We start from the raw sequence: 18,200 nt of genomic DNA on the forward strand, positions 1-18,200 counted from the left end.
GAGAAGTTGGCAGACTGGGTAGGTAGCTCAGGTCGTCAAAGTCATGGAGCCCAGGCCTCACAGGATGATACTTTGGGAGCTCTGATGTAGTTGCTGGCACTCACATTGGTGACAGTAGATAGAGATCAGTGTGGCCAGGACGTCTGGTGTCACTCTGACAGTAACAAGATCCTGGGATTTGGCCACACTTAGCAACTGGGTCGGAGACTCCTCAAATGGGTCAACATGTTTGAATTGCTGACCTACTTTGTCTTCCAGGTTATCCAGTCTGTAGTCGATACCCTCTGTGATCTAACGGTGTCTTGGATTCGCCACGAAGTTTATCCTTTGGTCACCAATGACAGGTGTATTGGCCATCATCACATGACGCTTGTAGCCTGTCAGGTGTTTCTCTAGTTGCTTTCTGGTGAGACATCTGAATATGCAGAGATTGCAATAGAACGCCGCTTGGTCTAGTGCAAAGTGGTGCTTCTGGAAGTGGTCCATAAGCCTATATCTCTCTGCCACTTACGTAACCCTATTGCCAAAACAATGCAGACAGGAGTAAAAATGACATCTCCTTTGTTGAGCCTCCATCATCTGATAATATATATAATGGGACACCCTTTATACTTTACAGTTAAACTTGTTTATTACATGCTTTTCGGTGGTTTATAGAAATATATCCGTGATATAAAACGGGTAATTTCACTGTTAGAACCTTTATATTACCACTTTTATAATTTCACTGTTTTGAAGTTAAGCCCCCTTACGTTGTTATAGTGAAATACCAGCGTGCACAGAACTGGGTACCATTTTAATTACGTGATTCGTAAATGACGTCACGTTGTATTATTATTTGGCGCGCTTTTCTTTCTGTATTAGGTTTAATGTCTTATTAAAACGTTTCTTTGCATATAATAAAAAAGCAAATTTGTTTAGTTTAGTGTAAAATCGGAATATATTTCACCGAATGAGTACCAAAAGGTATATTTCACGAGTGGCGCACTGAATTTAACAAATATCCTCTATATTAACAGGTTCACTTAATATATCGTCAGCACAGAGCTACGATGTTCTTGTACAAAATGTTCGACCGCTGTGACTGCGTGTTCATCGGTTTCTTTGTGTTCGAAAAGGTCCCGCCGATGAAGGAGAAAAGCACATAAACTAAGTAAAGTTTTGATAATAAAAATAGACATCAGATACATAAAATATGCGATTAATATATAATTATAATGCTTTTTGAGATGCATATAAATACAGATTATTTATTGCTGGAGTTGCATCTTTTAGGAACAACTTTTGAGCTCTCTTCAACCAGTCTGGTATCTCGCAAGCTACATATTTCTTCAATTTATCCTGATGAGCAACGTTTTTTGGTTCTTGTCGATCTAGCTGCAATACGTACATAGGTAACTGCTGACATCTCTTTCTGAATCATCAATGGTCCATCACATTTATGTTCCAGCTTCGTAGTAACACCTTCTTTTCTGCTTTAATGCAAAGGCCATAAAAATCACCTATATTGTACACTGCAAATTGTAGGTTTGAATCATATCGCTCTTTTCTTGTTTTTTTTTTCGGAAGTTTTAAGATAGAGTTAAGCAACATCATGCGCATTCATCATATTTTGTCTTATCACTTCTACATGCTCTGAAGGTGAGGCAACTTGTGCTTCACGAACATAGCCGAACACTTGATCTGCTGGCATTAGAATCTCTCTACCGAGGCACATTATATTCGGCGTAAACCTTTCTGCTTCATGAGGAGTAGACCGATATGCTGCAGCAATTCAACCTAATTGGAGGTCCCATTCATCTTGTTCGACGATGTATGCTTGGATCATACGCATCAAGGTTCTGATATATATCGCTCAGTTTGTCCGTTACCCTTCGGGTTCTTTGGGCTTACATGATTTTTCCTAACTTCAAATAAAATATTGCAGCGCTCTTGAAAGAGTTTGCATTCAAAAGCATCTCCTTGGTCGCTTACTTGGGTATATTGTCTGCAGCACAAGTATGACATGACTGTACATACAGACGGACACTGTTTTTTAATACAAACCAGTAATAATGCTGTAACACCGTCTTTATAGTCTTCTCGGTATCTTAATGTCCTGACAATCGAATATTATACGACTGTAGAATAAAAGTATATCATTTTTTAAAAATTCAGGAACAATCATTTGAAACCTTGCATCTCATTCATTTAACCATATAAATTTCCTATAAAGTATGCCATTATGTATTTCTAGGGTGTCAAACAAAAACCAGTAATGTCTCGATATTCGACTTTCTCTTTGCATTTCATTACTTGCTGGCTTTAAGCCGGTGCTGGGGGCGTGAGGGATGTTGCACTTTTTAACTATCTCTCATGTACAGACACAATCAAACCGAGTCTTCAATTCTTACGTTATTTCGTTGTGATTAATGATTCCGAGGGATCACTTTGTTTCCAGATTTAGCCTTTACTATAGGCGCGATGTGAGCACATTTTAGATGGTATTTGAAGTTTCTTGTATTTGGCCTTTTTCAACTTGGGTGGTTCCAGTGGCTCCTTGCCACTGGTTCTTGTTGCTGGGTCATATGGGGGTTGCGTTCATTGAACGCCGCCCTTCCTTGTTGATCTTGTTGATCATATTTCCTGCTTGAATACTGTATAATCGCCCTTAGGATATATTGCCTGATTTTTGAATTTGTCTTTGGACGTCTTGCCTGTGATATGCAGGCTTCATTACCTCAGTTCCCCTTTCAAAATTCCATTTTATTTAGTTCAGCCCATTGTTTTCTCGTTTAGAGCACACGCATTCTTTTACTTGGAGACCATACGCCGCTTTTCATGGAATGACACTTCTGTGTCACATAGAAGGTTCCATGATAACCGCCGTATGAAAGCATCTGCGGATGTTTTAAAATTCAAAATTTCTCCATTTTTTTCTGTTTAAATGTTGAATTCTGCTTAAGCTGGTGCTAGGGGGCGTAATCGGTAACTTGCACTTTCCAGTATCGTCCATGAACAGGCAATATTTTGCTATTTTGCCGTGTTGGGCTTTCTTTGGGGATTCTAGATCTGTTTTTCTCTCTATTTCTGACATATCGACTTCTTGACAACGACAATCTCTCGGCTGTGGACATCGAGAATGAGCGTCACAATGTGGTTGCTTCTTTCCAGGCCGATACTCAATGGAAAACTCAAAGTCAGCCAGGATCTCCAGCCATCGCGCGATTTTATCGCTTAGCTCTTTTAGTGAAAACAACCAAACGAACGCTTGATGGTCAGTTCGCACCAGAAACTTGCGATTAAGCAGATATTGACGACAGTATTGTATAAAATACACAACTGCTAACAATTCTTGTTCAGATATGCAATAATTTTTCTCTGCTTTATTAAAGCCTCTGCTTGCATACGCTACTTCTCTTTCATGCGAATTTTGTATTTGAGCTTGTATCGCCACCGTGGTCGAGGGGTTAGAGTCGATAACTTCCTTCTAATCCAGTTACCTCTCTGGCGTGGATTCGACCCCGGGAGATGCTTTGGTAGTTTAGCGCGGAGGAAGGTAGTCTAGTACTGGTGTAACTTTCCAGGAACGATGGTTAGGAAACTACCCGCCTATATGACTGAAATACTGTTGGGAAAAGGCGTAAAATGAAACAAACAAACAAACAATAGTATTCCGCCGAGACCCGAAGCATAGTTATCGCCTTCATTCAAAGGAAAAGTCATAATGTCTGGGCTAGTTATCGCTTCTTTAATTAGTTTAAAGGCGTTTTGCAATCTTTGTCCCAGCAGAATTCCACCCCTTTCTTAGTAAGATTCGTTAAGGAACGTGCCAGCTGAGCGTAGACTTTTTGAATCTGCGATTGTACGAACCTGTGGCAACAAATAGCTTGACCTGTTTAGAATGCGTTTGGGTCAGTTCCCTATTTTGGATATATTGTTAGCGTCTGGGCGTACGCCATCTTTGATACAATATGACCGACAAAGGTAACCTCAGTCTGAAACAGATGGCATTTATCAGGGCGTAACTTAAGACCTGCTTGCTTTATTCTATCAAGGACAGTTTCGACTCTTACAATGTGTTGATCAAAAGTAAAACCAAACACAAAGATATCGTCTATATAGACCAGACAGGTCTCCCATTGAAGGCCTTGTAGTGCTAGCTCTATGGTACGTTGGAATGTGCTACTACTATTGTTTATACCGAAAGGCATTCTGGTAATTTCAAATTGGCCACATTTCCATGCAAACGCGCTTTTTGGTGTGTCTTCTTTCTTCAAGGGAATCTAGAAATAACCGCTCGTTAAATCAAAGCTACTGAAGAGACTTGCACCAGCTACTGCATCTAAACAGTCCTGGATACGAGGAAAGGGGAAACCATCTGGTTTGACCAATGCATTAACTTTTCTTAACTTTTCGGTAGTCAACACATGGTCTGATGGCGCCTGCCTTTTTATTCCCGAGTAGTATTTGGCTTGCCCAAGGCGATGTGCACTTTTGTATCACCACTTTTTTCAGTAAGTCGTCTATCGCTCTCTTTTTTCCACCGTGACATAGGCTAACGGAAACCTTCTGGACGCTGCTTGGTAGGCTCTGCATTCCCTGTCCTAATTTCATGTTCGCCAAGTTTGTAACGCCAAGGTCCCAATCTTCTACTCTCCCCTTGACCGTTCAATAGTAGACCGCTCAAACAATTCTCTTAAATGCTTCGAAACATGTTCTTTTTTTTTTGTTCAATAAGTGTTTTCCTTTTATTTCCCTGTTCCGCAATATGCTCTCTTCGAACATATTCATATATTGTGATTCCTGCTCATGTTCGTTATCAGTTATGACAGTTACTATTTTTTCTGCCTTGCCAATCTCTGCATCTCGTCAAAGCTAGATTTCTGTAGAGAACGGATTCTGGGGCCCGTCTTATCAACGATCGTACGATTTTGGAAATCTTAGCGTACGATTTTGATCTACGATTGTCGTACGCTCGATCGTAAGACTGTCTTATCAACGCGGTCGTACGTTCAACCTAAAATCTTACAATTTTCATAAGCGTACGATTCTTACGCCTGCGCACTAACACGTACTCTTCAAAAAAGGAGGTAACGCGCATTTTAATGTCAAACTTGAAATACGACGTGTGCTACAATTCAGCGATGTCTGACAAGGCAAGAAAAGTTAATTGGACAACTGATGAGCGTGATATGCTCATTAGCAAATGTGAAACTGCTGATGTGGCCACCGGCAAGTTTTCACAGACACTTACGGCCGCGGACAAAGCCCGGTTTTGGGCGGATGTAGTGGAAAGGTAACCAGCAATTTTTATTAATAGATCATTTACGATCATTTGCGATATTTACATGTATATTTACATAAATTGTACTTGCAAAACTTTATATATCGCTTTAAAACATCTAAAAGGCTTAAATGAAAGCCGTGGTCTGTAGCGGTACTGATTCAATGTCACTCGATCTACTCTCGGATTAGTTCTATTTCACAATATACAAAGAATGACATATCTGATATATACATGTATTTAACTACTTTGACCCATATTTTATGTTATTTCTTTCATTCATTTTTCAGCAAATTTTACAAATTTTTGACATAAAATAAATTCGACCAATTGCCACTTTCTATAAGTTGACCAATTCTATAAAATAGACTGGTTTGGATTATTATAGTATAAAATTAACACTGGCCACTGTGAAGTTGTTAGTTAGGGTAATGAATCATGCCACTCATTGTCACATTTGTATATTTAATACTTCTGGGGCTCTGTTTTCTGCATCCAACAATTTTGAATCTGTTAAATCACATGTATGATTTGCTAGCCCAGCATATTACACAGCAACTGTATATTTCTCATAGGACTAGAACATGTACAGTACATGTCAACTCTACTTCTGTTTTGAGGAAACAAGGTTGTTTTTATTGTTTAAGTATAATCAATAAAAGGGAGCTGTTATTGTTTCAATATACTTCTCTTACTTAAAGCCTAATTAAGCATCAGAAATGCTTGTTACAGTTTAAACAAATACTTATGATGGTAATTGGTATAATTATAGTGAATTGGTAAATTGTACAGGACCTTGAAATTATGTTATTCAATAACAGCATTAATGTCTCGAGAAAAAAACAACATTTTTTATTGACATAAGTTCAAGGTCCTGTGATGGAAGTCAAAATACTTCATGTGTACTTTGTTTACATTTTGCTACCTTAACAACACATCACTGCACATTTAGTGCTGTTAAATTTCTTCAGTTGTTAATCATTTTACAGGTTCCTAAATCAATATCAAAACATTATTTAACACATGTTTGACATTTCTAAAGAATTAACAAATATGCATAATGTGCCTTTACGTTATCAATCGTCTTTCTAATCGTTCTTAACTTTTTTTGTATTTGCAAATAAATAGTGTACACTTGTCACTTATAACTTTTCATGTTTCCCTTATCCTTAAATATATACTATGTATATGCTTATCCTTAAGTATAATATTTTAATCACAGAAAATTATTGAAATCAATGAAATATTTACTGAATGAATAAAATAATGAATGAAGTATGTATGGGAAGCTGTGTTCCCCTAAACAGGACAAGTGAAGTTGGTCTTTTTTAAAAAAACTGCCAGTTTTTTAATGGTTCTTAATATTTACATTGTGACCACCTATAACATGTAGAATTTTAAATATAACTTATCTACTTTGTGTGAAGTCAGAATGTGTTTGTTATATATTTATATATATATGTATATATTACATATATGTAGCAGTTATCAATATTTTCTAATGTCAAATTTAAGCATATATTATATATCTTTAAGTTTGATTTATTTCAGTGTGAACAGTGTAAGCGGGTGTTCAAGGACGCTTGAACAAGTCAAAAAGAAATGGATTGACTTGAAGGTTTGTATTTTAATGCTAAAATTTCTTTTAAATTTATTTAACTATCATGTTTTTTTAAATAACATGTGAAAATAATTCTAAATAAAGAGTTAAAATCTGATAATTTGTAATTTGAAAGCTTTGTTTAGCTGAATATTTAACCAAAAATAGATCTTTTACCAAACTAAAGTATTTTGAATGTCAACCTTTCTCTCCTGCTGAATTTTTTCAACACCCACATTTCATTCATTGCATGACATTTTGACCCTAATTTGTAAAAGATTTAGATGTTTCAAAATTGTTAATGTTCATGCTGTAATCAATTTTTTTAACATACAGCACATTTATAAGTAACAAGTCATTTCATATTAAAGGGTAACATGTACCTTTTTGCTGTAAAAGCAGGAGTTATTTTTCACCCGTCTACCTGTAAATACTCTGCCCTTCTACATATTTTCATGAAGTGATGTATTTATATTACATCACAAGAACAAGAAGGTGAGATTAGGTGTTGACAGTTTCTAGATACTTTTAGTTTCTGCATTCATTACAGACACAAATGGAATTTTATTTAAGGCTAATACATATGATTGATTATCTTTTCAGTCACAAACCAAGAAGAAAACTATACAGTATATTGCGGAAACCAGAAAAACAGGTGGTGGCCCAGCCCCTATCTTAGACCTGAAGGCATGGGAGAGCAAGGTATCAATAGATTTAATAGTTAGTATGGTCTAACCATCATAGAAAAAAATAGACATTGTCTGAAGATACATAAACTGTTTTTCCAGCTTTTAAATTACTTCCCATTGCAAATTTCCTCCTAATAATTGCATTTTTTCTGCAACACTGTTCTGACATTGACATTGACAGTTTCTTAAGATCAACATTGTCTTATATACAAATATCTCATATGTAAAGTTTATTAATAGACTAAGTTGAAGATGTATGATAGAAAATTGTTGTAGAATGGCTAGTATGGAAATATTTTTCCCTATAATTTATATGTGATCTGTATTGTCCTTTCCCTATATTTTTTCTTTAATAAATGTTACATACAAACAAATATCATCATCATTGCTTTTTGAAAAATGTAATGTCCACTTAAAAAGTATCCTGCATATCTTTTTTGTTTCTGAAACAAGTGAAGCTATAAACTTACTTTTTTAAGATTATATGTAAAGGGTTACACACCAGTTTATCATTTCAAATCTCCTGACTTTTCACTAATTTTCTATATACATGGCTATTTCTACACAGATTCTACAGACAATACCCTAATGCAGTGTAGAAGGGATAGAAAATGGTGCAGACACCTTTCTTGGTAAAGTTTTGTATTGCACTTATAACTACATGTAGAATGATACTGTGATCATGTCATTAAGTGTGAATGAATTTCATGATGAATGACCAAATTTACTTAAAATAAATTATAAGTGAAGCACAATAACTTAATCCAAACATCTTAACAGTATTAAATGAATAGACTATTTTAAGAAAATTAAGACATTTGTTCCCAAGTTAAACATAGAATAAATAAAATTAATTATGATAAACATAGATTGAATTCTTCACACTTTCACTTCTGTTACTGATATATAGAGGATATTTGTTTGTTTTGCATGTAAGATTGAAATATAATTTCACTGAGTGAACACCAGATGCAATATTTTCACGAGTGGCGTAGCCATGAGTGAAAATATAATAGCTGGTGTTCACGAATGAAATATATTTCAATCTTATATGTAAAACAAATAAATTTTCTTTTTATTTCATGCTATTTAAGTGATTTTAAGTATTCTTTACTGATTTTGCTGTGTAACGTCGCGCATTTCCTTTGTGACGTCATCACATCATGACGTCACATCATCAATTTTGAAATATAGTTCTGTTAAATTTCTCTAATTTTGTTACATTTTTAACATGATGTATGGTGACATCGACTTTCTTTTCCTTAAGAAGCAAAATTTACGCATGACAGCATTTATCTCTGCCTGTCATTCCATTTAGTTACGATTCTCTTTTCATCCGCATTCAGATATAGTCCGGCTACAGTGAAAATTATATTTTATAAATTTCACTAGTGGTTTATCAGAATATAATCATCTATATATTACAATAAAACACTGGAAAGCATGAAATAAAACTGTATAATGTATTCCATTTTCAGAAAATAATGATCCTGGCCTTACAATCCCAGACCTTCCTGTTGGAAGTGAGACAAACTGTAAGTACATGTATATAAATTTTATTGTTGTGAGCATGTTGATAATACATTTATTATAATTTGTTAGGAAATTTCATTATTTTCAATGTTACAGTAATTATCAAGTTTCCAAATATCCTTAATTGACAAAAGCTAATTACTCAAAATTAGTTTAATATTTCCTCTTTCATTGGTCAAGCAGTCAATGTTTTCAGTCATGAATGCTATTATGTATATTGGAATTTATTATGGATGATAGTAGATTAGTGTATCTGTTTTTCTGTGATTTAACATTATAATGTTACATAAACTAAGCTGTCATTTCCTATAATAGGTATCTAGGTAGATGTATACATATTTATATACATGTAAGGTATACAGTCATGAGCAGAAATATACAATTAGAAAAGACACACAAATATTGTGAATTATGCAGCAATCCATAGACTACATAATTTTACGTATCAGAAGGCTACATACTTATACCAGAAGGTTACATACTTAAGATTCACATTTATTAGTTAGCATGTCACATTGTGCAGTTTATGGACATGTGACTTGTACTTTAAGTTATGTAATAACTAATACAGGCTTCTTTTTTTAGCTTTGGGAAGAAAGGAAATTTTGCATGATAAAGGATTTGAAGGTAAGAATAACATAACTTAACTTTACATAATGTTTATTCAGCAATTTAACAAAGTACATAATGTCTTATCAATAATATATGTTGACATGTATTGTTGAAATTATTTATAGTCACACCATGTCACTTTTTATAAAAAATGATAGGATTGTTGCATTCTATTTAACTGAGGTTAAGTGTGCCAAAAACTCAAAAAGAAAAACTTTCTAAAATCTTCTGGAAACTTGTATACATATATATTTATGAAAAAATACCTTCATTAACATAAACAACTGTCGTTTTATTTCTTATTCAAGCTTGAAATAATTCAATAATACTCATGCACATTAAATTGTAGGTGATAATGAGCCAGTGCCAAAGAAGGCAAAATATGACAGTAAGTATTATTATGTTATAGTATTACTCCAATTCTATTATTATTCATTTATTAACTTGCATGATTCAACATACTAGTGATTGCGAACTGAGGCCTTGAAAAGCATGCACTTGAGTAGAACCACAGATCACCCATAAGATATAGATACGTGTAGCTTCCACAAAAGGAAAAAAAAACCAAAGTCTCTGTTGGGTTTTAAACACACAGCCGTGTGGGGCAGGTGATGTGAAGAAAACAACCTTAACTACTCATACACAAAAACCCCCATAACTTGATTTGAGGCATTATTAGTACATTGAAATACAGTACTTGCACATTGAATCAGAATATAAACTATTTATATAATGCAGTGTGTTTTGGAAGTAATTTCTTGTAACTTAAATGCACTTTTTGCAAATTGACCATATCTAAACTTGTTCCACTAAGTATGTACATGAAAATTGTACATACATCAATCTTTTAGACTGAGTTATTTTGATTTCATTTTTCAGAGAAAACAGAGGATGACATATATCAACTTGTTGAACAACAGACTGCAATTATGACAGAATTGAATTCAACATTAAAAACATTAAATCAGTCTTTAGATGGCATAAAAAAAAGATTAGACAAACTTATTTAAAATTCTAACACGACATGTATGTTTCCCTTATGAACTCAGAAGAACCGAAATTGTGTGTTATAATGGTCATAAAATCAATGTTGACATTCTTAATTTGGACATTTGATGAAACCATTAAAAATTTTACGAGCTGAATATTAATATGGAAACTTTACAGGCACAAGTTAGCTTAATATCGGGTACTGCAGCATTTATTAGTTGACATGTGTTAGGATTGAAATAATATATCTCAATCAGTAAATTTAACCATTGATAAATTAAAATCAATGTTTGTCCTTCAGATGTGCAGCATTATATCAACGGGGCTTTGCCCCCGTGATGTAATTTCTTACATCTGGACTCCGAACAGTGATTTTATTTAGCACTAAAATCAAAATTTAGGATATATTATTTCTTAATCATTAATTTATAGTCATTGTAAAATTTTCATTTAAGCACCCACCCTCCCTAACATAGTGTTGGTGTCTATTTTTATCAGGAAACACTTCTGTCCTATCTGTATTTTGAATTGTTTTAACCATGTTTGTTTTGAAGTAACAGTTGAGCAATTATGATAGTTGCAAGAGTTAAGTCCTTTTTAAACTTAGAATTTTAGGCAATTTAGAATTTTTAACATAATTGCCTGTAATATAGAATGATTTAAAAGCTATAAAAGACATCAACATGAAACTTGTTATACTGTTAGTTAAAAAAGAATTTTGACAGGTTATATTACCCCATTTAAATGGTTGTTTGCTTATATAACCTAGTCACAAGGTGAGGGTTATAATTTGCAAACAAATTCTTTTAAATGGCCATATAACTTATCAGAAATCTTTGTAACAAAGTCATAATACAGCAAACAACATTTTTAGAGGGAAAAAAATTCTTCAATCATAAATTTAAACATCATTGTATTCCAATGAAAAATGATGTTAAAAAATGTGCAGTATTTGAATTATTAATATTTAACAGGTATAGTTGTAAGACAAGGGGATATTTCTGAAAGCTATATTTTTAGTAGTTATTTTTCACAATGAATTAATGTATTTTTCATGAAATCACAAATTAATATTCAACAGATTAACTGAATAGCTTCCACATGTATAGTTTACTTATATTATTTAATATTACTACTTAACCCCTTTAATGTTTATTATTCATTACAAATATAATTTTTTCTTATCAAAGGTATCGTTGACTCTGACAATAAGTTAACTACTGTACTGTGCTAATTTTGGTTTATGTGAAATACAAAGTAATTCTTTTAAGTAATACATGGGTGCTAAATTGAGATCAAAACATAGATTTAATTGTTTTAATTGAGTGAAATGTTATATTTCAAGTGACCAGAACAAGTAATTATATTTTAATTTCTATGTCTTAAAAACATTTTTTCAGAATAAATTAATTAATTCCTGTCTAATGTTATTATTACTTCTGTCATCTCCATTTGGTAAATTATTATCATCATCATCATCATCCTGTGTGATGATCTCCACAGGCTCTTGTACTCCTCTAGTTTTACAAAAGTTATGTAGCCTCATACATGCTACCACAATTTGGCTGCTCTTTTCTGGTGAAAACGGTAGAACACCACCACTTTTGTGTAGCCATCTGCAATAAAGGCATAAATATATGAGCCGCGTCATGACATAACCAACATAATGGGTTTGCGACCAGCAGGGATCCAGACCAGAACGCAGCGTGGGTTCAAATCCTGTCAGGGCCAAGCCGTTGTTTCCTTGAGCAAGAAACTTTACATTCATTGCTTAGTACTGGTTGGTTCCAGGTACGGATTCGAGAGTGTTTCTATAAGCTTATAGCTTCCAACACAATCGAACTAAAATAAATTTGTATAAACTAAACTAATACAATAATTACTTTGAATGATTTGCAATATTTTACCTGAAACGTGACTTCAGTATACCAAAGGCTTTTTCTACCACCATTCTGCCTCTGCTATGGTGTTTATTGAAGGCTTCCTCTTGTGGTGTTGTCGGATTCACCTTTGGGGTCAAGAGGTACCTCCTAAGAGGGTACCCACTATCCCCCATTAACAACCCATTATTACTTTGTTCTAAATGTGTCTGAAAAATGATAGGTTATCATAAAGCAGTTATTTTCAGATGACATATAGTTTTCTTTAGAAAATTCACAAAAGCTACCGGTAGATAAAATCAGAAAGAAAAAATATTTTTGTCCTTAATCATTTAGTATGATGTTAGCACAAGCATTTACTAATATAATTAATAGTCCATTACGGGTAATGCAGCTTTAATTCATGTCATGAGAAATTGATTGTGAAAAATTTCACCTTTAACCCACAAGCATTGAAAATGGCCGCATCATGCTGTGAACCAGGCCACCTTGAAACAACATCTGTGAATCTACAAGAAGTATATTTATTTGATAAGTTAATCTACAACAGCTACATCAATTTGATACATTAATCTACAGGAAATATATTGAATTAATAAATTTATCTGAAGTTGTACTTTTTTTTTTATAAATTGCCAGTAGTATGCTTCCCTTTTTTCTCCTTAGCATTTTAATGTTATAAAAGTGTATGTTAAGTTCATCTTCATTATACTGATTTAAACAGTTGTCAAATGAAAATAAGTTCCTCCTGGGACACTTCTTGGATTAAGAAACTAAATTAGATTCTATTTTATAATTTTTTTGTAATTTAACACAGGACTTGAATGTTTGACATAAAATAGTGTACCTCATTTCAGCATTGACTACTGCCTGAACATTAAGAGCATAGAACCCTTTTCTGCAGACATAAGCTGCCTCATCCTGTGATGGACCCTGAATAGGGATGACTGGTTCCATCTACTGCTCCTACAAAAAAAGAAGCTGAATTGATATTTCTTAGTAAGGATTGTATACAAAGAAGTGCCACTTGTGCCTGTAGAAATGATATCAAATGATTTTAAACATAAAACAATGTAACAAGCATTTCCAAAAGCATAATTATTATATTTTAAAACATTGCTTTTAATATATATGTATATATGAAACTAATGTTCAGTAATTAATGATCAATTACCGATTACGTTTGGGATTCTACATTTCTCATAGAATTTCCTCTTCAAATGATGTAATCTTGACCTCTCAGTTGGAAATCTGAAATAAAAGTATAAGTGGTATTTAATTATAGACGTTAAATGAAAAGAGTATATGTACTGATTAAAGAAGTGGTAGGAATAGGGTTTTCCTTTGCTATATGAAACCCCATAAAATATCATATTGCTACCATTATTATCTAATATATAAAACATTATGAACAAGTTAGAGCCATAAGACAGTGAATGCCAACTATTCTTAAAACAAAAAGAGCTGGCATAATGCATTTTTTTTTTCAAAGTTCAGAAAGGGCCCTGATTATATCAGACAAAACCCATGTAAGTACACCGGTAAATTATGCACCACATGTTAAATGTATGTGACACACATGTTTTACATATGGTAAAAACATATGGTTTCTTCCAGAAAAGTGCTCCATATGTTTTACATATGATGCAAACATGGATACACATGAATAACACGTTTTTCATATGGTGGGCCAAGAAAAGGTCACTGTTTGTTACATGTATGATATAGACTTATGTTTTTCACAAAAAATTATTATTTTCCCAGAACCATAAGTTGCACATAGATGCATGAACAGAATTTTTGTACAATCATTTAGAATCTAATAGCGACTGTAAAAAGTGTAAAGTTTGCAGAATATATAATACATAGATTTATCATATGAAAAACACACGAAAGTTCACATATATTTTACATAATTATGAAAACTTATTCATATAAAAACACGTGATAACCATGAGTTCAACATATGCTTGTTGACACATGCTTTTCATATGGTCCTGTTTACATATGTTAATCTTTCATATGAAAAACACATGTTTTTAAACACATGTTTTTCAAAACACATGAAACACATATGTTTTACATATGGGGTACCAAACATACAGCAAACATGTGGTGCATATTTACCTGTGATATACAGGATTGCCTTAGTTTTTTTCAAATAATATATCTAGTAAAAATAGATAAAATTTTGCACAGATTTGTATTGAGCAATAGACTACTGTGTATGAATGTAATCACATAAATATCAATGGATGCTAATTGACGAAGTGTCTCAGAAATTAAATTGAATTAGATTCAATATAACCCTGTCCTATTATAGAATTTATTATAAGTAAGTAAAATTACTTGTATATATGTACAGCTCCACATACTCACCTAATATTCTTTAATCGAAGGTTTACACTTTGTATGAATTGGTGAATGTAAATGGCAGCTCTGGCTTTAGACACCCCGTGGAGGTCTCCAACTTCTGATATGAAATCGCCTTTTGCGAGGTATCAAAGTCCAATAAGAACCTGCAAAGAATGAAAGTCGAATTGCTTTATTGATGTGCTTGAAATAAAATTACTTTGATAAAAATATATCTAGATCTTATATGATTTTTACGGTGGCACAAATGTGACATGTGTGTGTTTTTATTTATCTTGTGGCCACGAGATACTATGTCGTGGCCACGAGTTACTAAGTCGTGGCCACGAGATACTATGTCGTGGCCACGAGATAGTTAAGTTGTGGTCACGTGATAAATAACCAATCAGATTACACCATTTATGTTACTTTCCCCAATTAACTAGACATGTGCTGTAGTACAAGGATACCCCTACTTCACCGGCCTGTAAAAGTGCAATTTATACAACTTATTGACTTGTGCTAATTTAACACTTAGCGTCACTGTGACTTAGTAACTCGTGGCCACGACATAGTATCTCGTGGCAACGAGATAAATAAAAACACACACATGTAAAGAAAAAAAAGAATACTAACAAGTGTTGGCTTTTATTATACATACCTAAAATATGACATTTATATTCAATGGGCTGTGAAACTCAGAACTTATTAGCTATCATGTAAAGAAATTATTCTTACCTGCTAGTGCTATACTTATGATAAGCTTTAATAATAGACGACATGGACGAGTGCTATGTCATAAACAGCTGATAATTATTAATCCTTTATCGTTTATTACTGATTTCTCGTAACTTCAGCAACTGTTGATATTGCCAGCCATTAAATGTAAAATGAACAGTGTTTACATTTCATAACAAAACACGTTTGCCCATTTTTACAGGTAATGAAACCGGTTTAAATAATCCTCCTATCATCAGATCATCCTATGCCTATGGCTATGGAGTTATGCACTCCTTGTTTACGCATCATAATATCTACAAATTCAGCCAAATTCCTCGAAATTCCTCTCCTCTGACGTATTAAGAATTATTGAATTTGTTAATAACATCACTTTTCCTTTCTTTTACAACGGCATTGTTATCAAAGCTCTAATTAAAGCCGTGTTATTGTGGATCCAAGTCTAATGTTTTTGTATGTATACACATAACACAGCGCCATGTTTACCCATAATGCTTGGGCTAAAAATAAATCAAGGTTAAGGTCAAACTGCTTAGTTGCGAATGTAAACACAATGCAGAGAGTAATAAATACAGTGAAACTTCGATACATTTACCTTCGTCATGCTGCAAATAGACTGCGATCTACCCGTTTTAGGGGAAAGATCAGCCCGACAGAGCTCCTCCAACTCTTTAATCGCTGCTTTATTGAGTCTGTATCGGGAAATGACTTCTCGATCGGTTAAGTCATCAATATTAACCGTTCGTTGCCGAAAACAGCGTGATTTTCGTCGGCGGCGTTCGTTTACAAGTAGTAAGGCGGCCATTTTGTTTGATCTGCGACTGCTTCTCAGCGATCGCAGAAAAAATGCATGATCTTACGATAATCGTACGATTATGAAAATCTGCGACGTTTGATAAGACACCGCGCCAAAATCGTACGATCGACGTACGACAATCGTACGATAAAAACGGTCGTACGACCGTTGATAAGACGGGCCCCAGGACCCTGACCTTGAAAGTTGCTGCTCTATTAATATCAACTAAAGTGGACGCCCTACCAATTGATATCTGTCTTTGAAACCTTCAGATGGCTCTAGAATATAATCCGCCCGATTATCAAAGTCGTCTTCCTCGACTCTCTAAATGAAGACATCTACTAAGGTTTCAGACTTCCCTGTTATGGAGATGTTATCTGCTACTGTCACTTTTCTAGTTGATCCTTCGGATGCTCTTCATCACTCAATTTGTCATACACCCTTGGCGACAGAATAGTTTTGACATCCCTGTGTCCGCATTAAACAAAAGGTTCTTTGCCAATTAGGCAATCTATATACACACCTTTTGCTAAGTCTCTATGTGATACATGCAACATATCTTCTCCATTTTCAAGTCCATTATCCAGGTTCGAACCTATGTAATTGGCCTTTTTACTATCTTTTTGGACCTTCCTTTGGGCTGGTCCATTGAAGTTTAAATTTCCGTGGGGTACATTGCCACTAATGGCTGGATTTTCATTCTTTCTAGGACAATCCCGGGAAAAGTGTCCCTGTTCATAACAATTTAAACATTCAAATGTACGTTTACCTCCTTTATGACTTTGATCTCTTACATTTTGTGTAGAGTTAGCCTTTTCACACAGTACCATACGTTGTAAAAGATCCTGCATTAATTCAGTTAGGTCATGTACGACAATAGACCCTTCATTTTTGGAAGTATAACCTGATGGTGTTCTATTTATATAAGTTTCATTGTATCCTTCATCGGCTTTCTGAGCTCTTCTTGTGAATTTCTTCCTATCAGACTTTGCAGAGTTTCTTGTTTGGATAAGATTTAACAACATGGAAAACAGTCTCATCTATATTTCATGGCTTTTTGTGGTATTCAACTTCGATTCGAACATTTTCATCAAAGTGGCCATCGAGAAACCTTTGCACAAGGTCTTTATCATGGGTTTGGCTGTTTCTATACCCATTTGCCTTATTGTATAATCGTTTCAGATCTGCGGCAAAATCTTCGACAGTTTATGCATGTTTTCTAAGACCTTTTGCTGAACTTTGCAGCAAAAGAGCGAGCTGTTTCTATTTATCTGTATCTACAGTTAAATTTTAAAACAATTTCTGAAGAGACTCTTAAGACATGTCATGGAATTTGAGTGAATACAAATTCACATGCTACACCTTCTAGTCTAGTCAATAATTGGTCTAATTTATCACTGATACCCCATGCATATCTTTCTGCTATTGGTTCAAACCTTGAAATCCAACTCGGCCAATATTCCTTTCCAGAGAAAGACGGCATTTCGATATGATTTACTTTGCGAGCAGGATTACAAAACGGGCTACTTGCATTATAATGCTGTGTGTGACAATAACTTGGGACTCGAGCATTTTGACTTACAGGCTGAATTGAGTCATACCGAAATTCATTAGATTTTTTGTAGATTTTGTAAGTTTGGCAACTGGAACTGTGGTGTTCTACCTTTACATTAGACTGTACATGACAAGTGTTAGGTTGAGCAGTGGTACTATCATTTGGAACATAACTGTTAGCGTTAGGGTT

At 34.2% G+C, this 18,200-nt stretch overlaps 2 protein-coding genes across 7 annotated transcripts; one reads left to right on the forward strand and one right to left on the reverse strand.

Moving 5' to 3' along the window:
• Positions 1-4,884: 4,884 nt before the first annotated feature.
• LOC132724407 (nuclear apoptosis-inducing factor 1-like) lies at positions 4,885-10,720 on the forward strand. 3 transcript variants are annotated; one of them, XM_060709263.1, is made up of 7 exons: positions 4,885-5,278; positions 6,818-6,884; positions 7,470-7,568; positions 9,034-9,090; positions 9,674-9,715; positions 10,050-10,088; positions 10,580-10,720. In XM_060709263.1, the coding sequence occupies exons 1-7, from the start codon at positions 5,088-5,090 to the stop codon at positions 10,631-10,633; spliced, it is 549 nt and encodes a 182-aa protein (XP_060565246.1). In that variant the 5' UTR covers positions 4,885-5,087; the 3' UTR covers positions 10,634-10,720. The 3 variants fall into 3 exon arrangements, with proteins under 3 accessions (XP_060565246.1, XP_060565248.1, XP_060565247.1); XM_060709265.1 differs by lacking the exon at positions 9,674-9,715; XM_060709264.1 differs by lacking the exon at positions 10,050-10,088 and having other exon boundaries at positions 10,580-10,718.
• On the reverse strand, positions 9,732-16,608 carry LOC132724406 (putative nuclease HARBI1). Of its 4 annotated transcripts, none has more exons than XM_060709262.1 (7): positions 16,256-16,597; positions 14,950-15,089; positions 13,745-13,821; positions 13,418-13,536; positions 13,007-13,079; positions 12,598-12,779; positions 9,732-12,306 (listed from the first exon to the last, which is right to left on the reverse strand). In XM_060709262.1, the coding sequence occupies exons 4-7, from the start codon at positions 13,525-13,527 to the stop codon at positions 12,087-12,089; spliced, it is 585 nt and encodes a 194-aa protein (XP_060565245.1). In that variant the 5' UTR covers positions 13,528-13,536; positions 13,745-13,821; positions 14,950-15,089; positions 16,256-16,597; the 3' UTR covers positions 9,732-12,086. The 4 variants fall into 4 exon arrangements, 3 of the variants coding, with proteins under 3 accessions (XP_060565245.1, XP_060565244.1, XP_060565242.1); XM_060709261.1 differs by having other exon boundaries at positions 15,661-16,597; XM_060709259.1 differs by having other exon boundaries at positions 14,950-16,597.
• Between the last annotated feature and the right edge of the window lie 1,592 nt (positions 16,609-18,200).

Source organism: Ruditapes philippinarum, unplaced genomic scaffold, assembly GCF_026571515.1.
Source record: "Ruditapes philippinarum isolate M1 unplaced genomic scaffold, ASM2657151v2 ctg1049_1_1_1_1, whole genome shotgun sequence".
Taxonomy (NCBI): Eukaryota; Metazoa; Mollusca; class Bivalvia; order Venerida; family Veneridae; genus Ruditapes; species Ruditapes philippinarum.

Excerpts from the sequence above, each read along its gene's own strand:
- LOC132724407 (XM_060709263.1), top strand. The coding sequence starts at position 5,088 with ATGTCAAACTTGAAATACGACGTGTGCTACAATTCAGCGATGTCTGAC. Across the intron at positions 5,279-6,817 it reads TGGGCGGATGTAGTGGAAAG|TGTGAACAGTGTAAGCGGGT; the intron begins GTAACCAGCAAT and ends GATTTATTTCAG. Across the intron at positions 9,716-10,049 it reads GCATGATAAAGGATTTGAAG|GTGATAATGAGCCAGTGCCA; the intron begins GTAAGAATAACA and ends ATTAAATTGTAG.
- LOC132724406 (XM_060709262.1), bottom strand. The coding sequence starts at position 13,527 with ATGGAACCAGTCATCCCTATTCAGGGTCCATCACAGGATGAGGCAGCT. Across the intron at positions 13,080-13,417 it reads GTAGTCAATGCTGAAATGAG|ATTCACAGATGTTGTTTCAA; the intron begins GTACACTATTTT and ends TACTTCTTGTAG. Across the intron at positions 12,780-13,006 it reads TCAATGCTTGTGGGTTAAAG|ACACATTTAGAACAAAGTAA; the intron begins GTGAAATTTTTC and ends ATCATTTTTCAG.